The following is a 10,394-nucleotide window of genomic DNA, read 5'->3' on the forward strand; positions in this document are numbered from 1 at the left end:
TCCCGGCCTCTCGGAGAGGGGTCGGTCCAACAAAGGAAGAGGGCAAAAAAAAGCACAACAAACCCCAACACAATAAAACAAAAGCCCAACAAAACCAGGAGCCGTCTTTCGCCCTGCCACAGCCGAAGGAAGCTGGTCCTCTCTGGTCTGTTGCAGCCCCCGCAGCTCACGGGCACTCACCGCACCGGGCTGCGCGGAGCTGCGGGGATGCTCTGGGCTCTCCCCTCCCCTCCCCTGGCCTCGGTGCTTGCAAGGGAGGTCACCAGGGGGGGCGTGCCTGTGTGTGTTTTGTTTCTCACGAAAGGTAGCCGAGGTACAGAACCGTCCCCGGCTGGCGTTTGCTGCCCCACCGGCCGGAGGGCGAAGGGCCGGTCCCCAGCGGCAGCCGGTCCCGCCCTCCCGGCGCCTCAGTCCGACAGGGAGTGTGAGCCGCAGTCGTAAACCCGGTGGGCCCCGTCGGCGCTGTAGGGCCCGTTGTGCCAGTAGGACGAGTCACAGACCGTCTGCAAGGAGTTGATTTCAGATGCAGAGGAGTTGGCATCCCTCCTCTTGGACCGCTTTCGGTTCCTCAGGATGAACACCAGCATGCCAACCACCGTGAAGGCAGAGGTCACAAAAACCAGCAGGAGCCCCGGAACCAGCACCGATATAGAGACCCGACTGGTCTCCAAGTAAGAGTTGGAGTGAGTACCTGTCTCTGTCAAGCCGGTGCTGTTTTTATTGGTAGAAGTTAATGTGGGAGAGATTTTTAACTGGGGGCAAATCACGTCGTTGGAGAGAGACTCGAAATCCTCCTTGAAGAAAGCTTCAGGGGACTCGCACCTCAGGTCGCTCATAATCACCTTGGGGCGCAGCATCTCCGCCCATTGTTTGAAAGGCACGATAGGGCAAGTGCAGTCCCACGGGTTGCCGTGCAGGTCGATCTGGGTGATGGAGGTTAGCTGGTCTAGCACCCCCGCCACCGGGAGGTACATGAAATAATTGTTGTGTATGCTCAGCTTGGAAAGTGAGACCCCGGCGAACACGTCTACTGGGAGAGACCTCAGCAGGTTGTTGTTGAGGATGAGGACTCTCAGCTTGGGCATCGCATTGAAGGTGCCGGGCATGATCAGCTGGATCCCATTAAACTCCACGTTCAGATACTCTAGGTTTTGCAGCCCAGCGAATTTCTCCCGGGACAGGGTGTCTAAGTAGTTGCTATCCATGTAGAGCCATCGGAGATCAAAGAGGTTCTTGAACGTGTTGTTCTCGACGGTGGCGATGTTGTTGTTGCCCAGATCGAGTAAATTAAGTTTCCGGTAATCCAGAAAGTGGGATTTCCTGATGGTATGTATTTTGTTGTCTCTCAGAAACAGCTCCTGTACATTGGATGGTTTGGGCTTCAAATCCACCAGGCTGCTCACATTCCTGTCGTTGCAATTAACCTTTAAACCCGAGCCAGGGATCTGATCGCAGCTGCAGATCTGAGGGCAAGAGACACTAGCTGGTAGCTTGCTTTTCTCACTGACTGTCGGCACGGCAGCAGTGGGTCTGGTCTTGATTTGCCAGTTGACAGGAATCTTTGTACCTCCGTTTGGTCCAGATCCTGGCGTGGCAGGGTCTTCTTTGCCATGTATTTTAAAAGGGGTTGGAATGGGACCAGGATCGCAGGTTTCTTCTTCGGCAGGGGGAGCAGCTAGGCTGGAATCCACTCTGTTCTTTTTGCACAGCTCTTGCTCTGTTGTCTCATTTAAATCTTTGCCCTGCAACCTAGTGGGAGCCTCACAAATCACTCTGCCGATCAAAGCGTTTTTGGGTATGTTTTCCAGCCATTCCTTCAACGACAGCAGATCGCAAGTGCAGTCCCAGGGGTTATCCTCTAGCAGGATTTCAGCAATGCCTGGGATCTGCTCCAGGACCTCCTCGTAAGGCAAGGTTTTAAGACGGTTTCCCCGGAGGTCGAGGTGGGTGATCGGCACATACTGAAACACGTTGGGGGGCAAGGTGCTGATGAGATTGTCATTTAAAATCAGCACCTCTAGCTTGTTTAAGTCCCTAAATGCTCCCGGGTCAATATCCCGCAATAGATTAAAATCTGCCTGGAGGTATTCCAGATCGTCCAGCCCCAGGAAAGTCTGCTTCCTGAACGATTTGATCTTGTTGTTGTTTATGTGCAAGCGTTTCACCAGCTGCAGCCCGAGAAAAGCCCCAGGAACAATCTCATGCAAACCGTTGTTTTCCATGTGCAAACTGACTGCATTGTAAAAGTTAGCAAACTCATTAGGGAAAAGTCGAGTCAGGGAATTTCCATGCAGGAATAAATGGTAAAACTGGGAAGTTGGGGCGGTGAAATGTTGCAGGCTGGTAAATCCCTTTTTCTCACAGTCTACGTGCAAATCCCCTTCTATCTCGTTGCAGGCACAGATCTTCTCTTTGCAAACGTCCCCTGTAACGTTTCCAGCAGCAAAACAAAGAGACGTCTCCAGCAACAGAATCCAAAGCAGCATTTTTAAACCGAGCTATTCATTCCCGATCTCATCACAAAGTAACAGCAACCATCCTCCTCACGCGGAAAGCAATTCCAGTTCATTCAATGCATGTAATGTCCGAACCACCACCGAAGGGGGAGAAAAAAATGTGGGGAGGGGGAGCAGGAAGGGTCGGCGGAGGAGGGGGGACGCTTCTTTTCTCCTCTCTCCCTTTCTCCCCCCCCTCCCCCCCTCCCCCCCACGTACAACTGCAACAGCCTAGATTCCAGTCAATAATTATATCCACAAACTATCCAGGCACGTACTGCAAGGCACGCGGAAAAAAAAATAATAATTCTACAGCTGCACGGTGGTAAAACTGCCATGTTTCATCCCACAGGTGGGTGCATTTCACTGGCAAGAGAAGACATGCCTGCTCTATCATTTAAAAGCACTTTGCAGTGAAAGGAACTTTAGGAATAAAACACATTATTGTGTTTATTGTTCTTCTGAGTTGCAAGAGGAATCAGTTTCTTTACACAACAGCTGCAGGATTATAGCACAACTGCCTTCTGCTTTGATCATGACTAGCAATAACCATTAAGCTAAGCAAACCATTCTTGGTCTTGCATGCAACACCTTCCTTCACACATTGAAAATTCAGTCCTATTAAAGGAATCTACCATTTGTATTTATGCTATTTTCTCAGTAAGATGAATCCGCGCCGCGCCGCGCCCCGCCGGCCGCGCTGCCTCCCCGCCGCGCTCTCGCTCCCTCGCTCCCTCGCTCGCTCTTCTCTCGTTTTTCTTCCGCTGCCGCCGAGCCGCACGCTCGCACACACTCACATACACGCAGAGGGAGAGTTGCTAAGAGGCTCTGCTCGTTTCAACCTGGTGCACTCTGAAAGATCTGACACCCTCTGCTGAGCTGCAGTGGCAAAAATCCATCTGCTGAGGGAATGCTGGAGAAAAAAAATAAAAAAAAATCAATCCACGTACAGGGCAAGCGTTAAAAACGTTGGCTTTAAAAGCTGTCGATCTATTATGTGCTTTCTCCTAAATGAATTATTTAATTTATTTCTTTTCTTTTAAGATGGGAAGTTTAGCATTCCCCTCCTGCCGACCAGTTCCTGATTGTCCCCCATTCACACATACTCACACCTGCACAAGCAGGCGAGAAAGGTGTTTGCCTTTTTGTATTTCTCAGCGGCTTGAACAGAATCGGTGTCAGGGTGTCAAGCGAATAGCAATTTGAGGTAATTGTTCTGCACGCCATTTTTATTGTTGCTTTAAATGCATTTCTTCCTCCCCTGCAGTCTATAGTGTTTCATGCTGGATGTGGTCTCATGCTGGCACTATATAATGTTGATTCGGGAATGATTGAATTTTATATATATATGTATATGCTATATATAATATATATGGTATATAAATTATCACAGAGAAGAAGAGAGATAGGGAGGAGGGAATTGCTGCACTGTGAGCAATTCACGCTACCTGTTCTCAGAGAGTATAGTGTCTCCCTCAAGGAGGGGAGAAGAGGGATGAAATTAATAGCTGTACATCTTGACATTCTTATCTTTCTATAAAAATCAAGAGATCCACCAATGTACATGTATAGATACTTCTCTACGAGTGCTCCTAATACTCTCTCTGTGGAAATAAAATGCCAGCTACCCTAGACTCCTTACACAGCGGAAAAATTGGTGCCTGGCCTTAAAGAAAGGAGCCAAGCATTACAAAAGTTTCTGCATCATTTGGACTGGATTCAGATGCCTACGAGCGAAGAACCAGTTGCATCTCTGGTGGTGCAAGTGGAAACCCGCTTTTCTCCCCTCTTTGTCAAATCGCACTGAGAAGGATGAGAAGGAGGAGGAGAAGGAGGAGGAGAAGAAACAGGAGGAGGAGGAGGGGGAGGAGGCGAGGGCGGGAGATGCAGGGCGGACGCCGGGTGCCTCCTGCAGCCCGGGGCTGTATCTCTCCCGTCCGGCGCCGCTGGTGAACTTTGCGGCATTTTGGTAGGGGGAAGGATGTAACTGAGGGGGTGGACTGGAGGCGGGTTGTTTATAGGGAAAGCCAGGGAACCATATGGAGCCTGCACCTCCTGGTCCCGGCAGCATGCTGATTTGGTCAAAGCTTTTCCCCTGGCTGCCGTTTGCAAGTAAATGAGACATCCTGGCGACGACGATCTTATCAAATTAATGTAATTAGACCGCAGACAAGTTACAACAGAAGCCTTGGCCATTTCTGGTCCCCAGGATAAAGATTTGGTTTTCTATTCGTTATGGTGGACAGGGAACATGGAGGGAGGGGGGAGGAAAGGGGACAGTCGGAGGAAAAGAAACAGACAAAAAGAGACAAATCCTGGCCCAGAAAAAGACTACCGAATAAATTAGATACTGGCAGAAGAAACAGAATGCCACGGAGACACAAAGCACCACAAGAAATATATTAGTTGTTTCATTAGGAAAATGTAGAGGGAAAGGGAACTTGGCGCCACGTTGAGGCGCATTTAATTAATTTTTCCTGACGGTTTCTTTGACTTAGTCTCTCGGTGATGTTGGGGCAGGGGAGGGGTAGGGTGGGGGAGGAGCGATGTTGTGCTGGCTGGAAACCTTCCGTGGATCCATAATTGCAGGCTCGAAGTGCAAGAGGAGCCGGAGGCAGGGAAGCCCCCAGGAAACTCCACGGAGGGAGGCGAGGCAGTCAGGGGAAGGCGCAAGGGTAGGGGAGGGGATTGGGTACGGGTCATGCTCACCGAACATCAGCATCAGTGATGTTCGGTGCATCCGCTCGGGGGGAGGCAAGGCTGAAAATCTGGAGCCTGATGAACCCTCCATGGGATGTGGGACAGGAGGACTAAAGAGCCTGTTTTCTTCCTGCCTTAGAAAAAGGCTCCAGAGCACCTTTACTTTTGTGTTATTAAAATTGCTAAGGCACCATAAAAATAACAAAAATTCAACCAGAGGACATGAGCATTAACAAGATACTAAATTAATAAATACGAATCCAATTAGAAGAAGAAGAAGACTATGACCTGTTGTCAAAGTGTGAAGTACAAATTTTCTCCTTCTTGCAAGGGATCTGCAGAGGGATGGGTACTGGTGGAAGCCACCTGTGACCCTAAAATTTCAAAGTGGGGGATAAAACATGGTGAAAAAAGGTAAAAATGCTGCCAGATGGTGTTAGAGTGTTTGTGGTTGCTATGTAACTGCCAAAGGTGTATTTAGAGAAAGAATCCATTGTGTTTTCAGCTGTATGGTTTGGAACTATATTGAGATATTTATGTCTTACATATATTTGTATTAGAGATAATCTGTCATGCAAAAGTTAGAATCTAGAATCAAGTCAGAGAGGAGGAAAAGAGACATTATTAATTTTAGATTTGATATCTGAAGTTTTGGTTCTGTCAGTCAAGTTCCACAATTAATCTGTCATTGCTAGTGCCATAATAAATTTCTAGATTTCCTCATTTTCTTAAATTAAGTTTGTAAACATGTATCTTAGAAGAAGCTTGCCTCTGAGTGTTTTCTGGAAATAACTACTCCTGAATCAGGTTGATCAGGGTCTCTCTGACTGCAGTTTTTCACTCTTTTATTTAGAAAGTGTGGTAAAGTGAGAGATCATGCATCACTGAAGTGCCAGTGAATCAGTCTTTAAAATTCAGCATAGTGCATTCCAGCTTACAATCCATACACAGGTTGAATGAGCAGAGCTCACATTATGCTCTCCAAATTAGAGATCAGATCCAAATTAGTAGATCAGAGAGGGCGAAGAGCTTCCAAGTCTATTTTCCTTGACTTCTTTATTAATCTGATATTTTTTATCTCGTTTGCCTCTGCAACTTCTAGAAGCCTAAGACAATGACCTTCCTGCTTATACCTTTCTTCTGGGTGTAAAGGCCCGTATTTAACCAGCACAAGCAATTTGACTTGGTCATGACAGTTGCCTTTTGAATAGGAATAGTTTTACTCCTAATATGGAAAGTGCTTCTGTACAGGAAAAGGTACTGGGATACTTTACATTTTTCCAGTTGTGAATCTCTCATCTCCCTCTTGTTAAGACTATGCAAATAACACTGGTTAAGGGTGTTGTTCTGTATCAAACATGTTAAAAAAACTACCTACCTCATCTAATGTTGTAGATCTTGCAAAGCAGAACTCAAGAACATTTGCAAAGTTTCTACAGAACAAAAAATTATGAATATATGTACTCTTCTTGCAATACTTGTGCTAGGCTCTGTAAAATAATCTTCTCCATTTTTATGCAAGATAAATCACAATAAAGACATCCTACACTGTGGAGACTCTATGGGTGTATACATGTGCACACACATATATATACAAAAGTATATAAAGGTGTGTGTGTGTGTCTATGCACTGCAAATTATGATGGACTCAGCAAACAGAAAAACAATATAATAATTGTTGCATTTCAAATTATAGTTTTATTCAGACTTTGGGCCTGCTGTGAGTTAAAGTTAAGTGCCTCTAAGTTTTGATGCAACTCCTGCAGAAACTATGCTTCTAGAGGCATATAATGACTTTAAACCAATTTGAATTATCTGACTTTAGCTAAGTGTAGGAGCAGTTAAACTAATACAATGGTCTCCTCCCAGAAGTACTTGATTTCTACCTAAACTGCATTTAGGCCTAAAAGGTTTCTGAACCTAGATGTTTTTCTTCTCCATTTTCCTGAGAGCATTGATGTGTGACTGTGTTCCAGATTTCTCTGTGATATGTTCAGCAGATGGAGCATTGCAAAATGGTGCAGCAGTGGATGATGACGATGAAAAAAATAAAGAAAAATAAAAAAGAAAGATAAATAAGTGGATTTCTTACTTTTGTCTAGTGGGTAGAAGACTGGCTCAGGGTGAGAAAATATAAATTTCTTTTTTTGCAGTGTAAGAGCCAACCCACATGTTCCTCTTTCTTGGCTCATACCCTCAACCACCAGGCTACCAGCCTTCTTGCTGCAGCTGTTCTACTTTACAAGAAAAATAGTTGTGAGAACCCTTGAAGAGAAAGGCAGCAGGGGAGCGTGAATTTACATGCTATTGCACCCACCAGGGTATGCAGAGACCTGGGAATACTTGCCTGTGTTGTGCTTTCATATGAAACTGAGATGGGCCTAATAGATTTCACCCATCAGATGTTTAGACTATGGACTACAACACATAAGTATTCTTTCTCCAGTGTATGCATTCCTCAGACCTTGCAATAATTTTGTGCTGGAAACCATGGCTCAAATAGATCCAGAGGTTAGTCTTACAAGCTTCAAACACTAGGTTTCAGAGAAGTAAAAAGGAGTCGTAAAGGTGGACAGATTGTGCATCCAGACTGAGTGTAGTCTGCCATAAAAGCCATGTAGTCATTTCACATTGAAATTCTGATGATGTGGAAGATGTATTTAAGGAGTAGGCCAGGCCAAGGTCCTGACCAGAATTTCTTATTTAAACTTTATATATTGATCTGACTTTCTGACCCACTTTCCACTGTGCATTAAAATAATTAAAGTAGCTGAGCATTTCTTAGGAAAGGACAGAGCCCCAGAGCTACTGTCCTTACTGGTGAGACTATCCAGAATTGCTGTTTGGTGGAGGACTTAATTCACACAGACAAAGAAGACAAAGATATTTTATCTTTGTTTGTTCCTTTCACATTTTTTTTTACCTTTTTTTTTTTTTTTTTTTTTTTTTTTTTTTTTTTTTGTCTTCTTTTGGTCCCATCTGCAGCCTGTATTCTCAGCATACTCTTCTGGAGTGGGATGTTTTCAGACAGGAAGATTACTGTAGGGAGGTCAAGGGACAGACTTAAGGACCTTCCAACTTTGCAAAGAATTGACTCCACTGGAAAAGCATATTCAGCCCACTATGCTGCTAGTTAGAAGGAGATAGGCAGCTGAGTCATCCACCTCCTTTTATTCCTTTAATCTCAAAACTCACATAGACTCACTCACTCACACACACACACAGACTCACTTTAGAAGTTGAATACAACAGAAGTGGATTATCTTTTTTCAGGGGACAATTTCAAGTTGTGCTGCCCAAATGGAGGGAGAAGGTTTTGCTGCAGCCCTCACCCCAGAATGTTAACTGAGGTTTCACTGCAGCAATTCACTGAACTATATCTTCAGTGCTCTCCATCCCAATGTGAAGTCTTGATTTCTGTCTTTCCCAGTGTAGTGTATGAGATGGTTGGTTGCCTGACTTGGCGACTAGGATTTCACTCCAGACTTTTGCTTCCTAAATTTGGCATTGCAGTGTTTAGTGCTGCAGCACTGAAGTACACAGATTTTTATTTATTTTTTTTTTCTTTGTGACAGAAGACATACTTTTAGGCTGGGGAAAAAATTTACAGTTAAATTAACTAGAGGTGTGATAAATATTTGTTCTTTTAGTCAGCTATAGCAGGGAAAGTATTAGTATAATGTTATAGGCTTGAATACAAAGTGGTAATACTTTCACCATATTCTAATTTCAGCACATTTTTTTAACAGATGCTACTATTATAATTGTAAGTATTTGTTACAATTCTCTACATCCTGCAAGACTTGACTCCCATGTAGGGTGATCAATAAACAATACAGTACCGCTGTTTTCCTAATGTGAACTTTTTCTACCTTAGTTGCTTGTTTATTTCATTTTTTCCTGAAACAATAGAGACTGCAAACAAGCAAAAGGTTGAAATAGCTGCTCACCTGCAAAATATTTAACAGACTTAGGTAGTTTAGCAAAGTGCATTCATACAATTCAAAGTTAGTTAAAAACTACTTTAATCCTCTTACTAAAGCTCATATTTTAACACAGGAATAATATGAGTTAACTCACACAACTCAAAGCACAGTGCTATTTAGATCTACACAAGGCATTTAAAAGTATCTTTTTCCACTGAAAAACAAAAAAAAAAGAAGGAAGTAATACCACTGACTCACATGAGCTTGAATAGAATCTATAATGTGTCCTGTGTGTGTTTGATCAGTGTAAAATTTAACTCTTTTTTTTTTTTTTTTTTTTTTTTTTTTTTTTTTTTTTTTTTTTTTTCCCCAAGTTGAGTCTGTTTTGCCCAGGACCTTAATCGATGAAGAACCCTCCTTGTCCTTTGTTTCAACACATGAGCTTTGTCCTCCTCATCCCAGAGTGTGTGTGTGTGTGTGGGAGTTGAGTGAGAGGCCATGGGGCTGTTTCTTTGTTGTTGTGTTGGGCCCAAACCACTATACTAATATAAAAGTATCAGAAACTCCATTAGGAGAGCATCCAGTGGTGTCTGCTAATTAAAAGGAGAATTGCTGGGCATCAGCACTCTGGGAAGACTGAATAGACGAAACATTATTAAAAAGAAAATAATACATTCTTCCTATTGATTCAGTACCTAGAAACCATATCCTGGGACCAATCCCACATGGCATTTTATTTTTAATTAAATAACATTTCAGAGACATAAGGGAGAAGAGGTTGGTGACCCGATTAATCATTGTACTACTCAATTTTACATCATAGCATCCCAAATGATTTCAAATGTATTATGCTGATGTAAAGCTAGATTATTGCAGTGGTGACTTAAGATGTAGTTGGGGTTTAGTTTTGCTTTTTTTAAATTGGTGAAGCTGATCTGAGAAATCCCTTACTGCCTTCACTAGTCCCCAGCCAGTAATATTAACTTCTTGAGGCTTTTTATTTAACTGAGATCATTTTATTGATCCAGTTCATCTTGTGGTCCACTAACAATTCTGTCCTTCCTGAGTTGATGAGAGGGTCAAATCAGCATTGCTGCTGAGGTGGCTACTAAATGATTCCTATACCTAGTGGGGATGGATGCATACCAAAGTCCAGGATACAAAACCCTACAAAACCCTAGCTTGGATGAATCTGGACCTTATTATCTTTAAATTGTTATGTAAAATATACAGAATCTAAAACACAATTTCACATGAGACTTTTGCAACTGAA

The 10,394-nt window shown here is 43.7% G+C and overlaps 1 protein-coding gene across 1 annotated transcript; it reads right to left on the minus strand.

Moving 5' to 3' along the window:
- Positions 1–378: 378 nt before the first annotated feature.
- SLITRK1 (SLIT and NTRK-like family, member 1) lies at positions 379–2,486 on the minus strand. The gene has a single exon (XM_010003507.1). It carries the CDS (start codon positions 2,484–2,486, stop codon positions 408–410), a length of 2,079 nt encoding a protein of 692 aa, XP_010001809.1. The 3' UTR covers positions 379–407.
- Positions 2,487–10,394: the final 7,908 nt, after the last annotated feature.

This window comes from Chaetura pelagica, unplaced genomic scaffold (genome assembly GCF_000747805.2).
Source record: "Chaetura pelagica isolate M959 unplaced genomic scaffold, ChaPel_1.0 scaffold106, whole genome shotgun sequence".
NCBI lineage: Eukaryota > Metazoa > Chordata > Aves > Apodiformes > Apodidae > Chaetura > Chaetura pelagica.

What these genes read in the sequence shown, in the direction of transcription:
- SLITRK1 (XM_010003507.1), bottom strand. Translation starts at nt 2,486, where the DNA reads ATGCTGCTTTGGATTCTGTTGCTGGAGACGTCTCTTTGTTTTGCTGCT.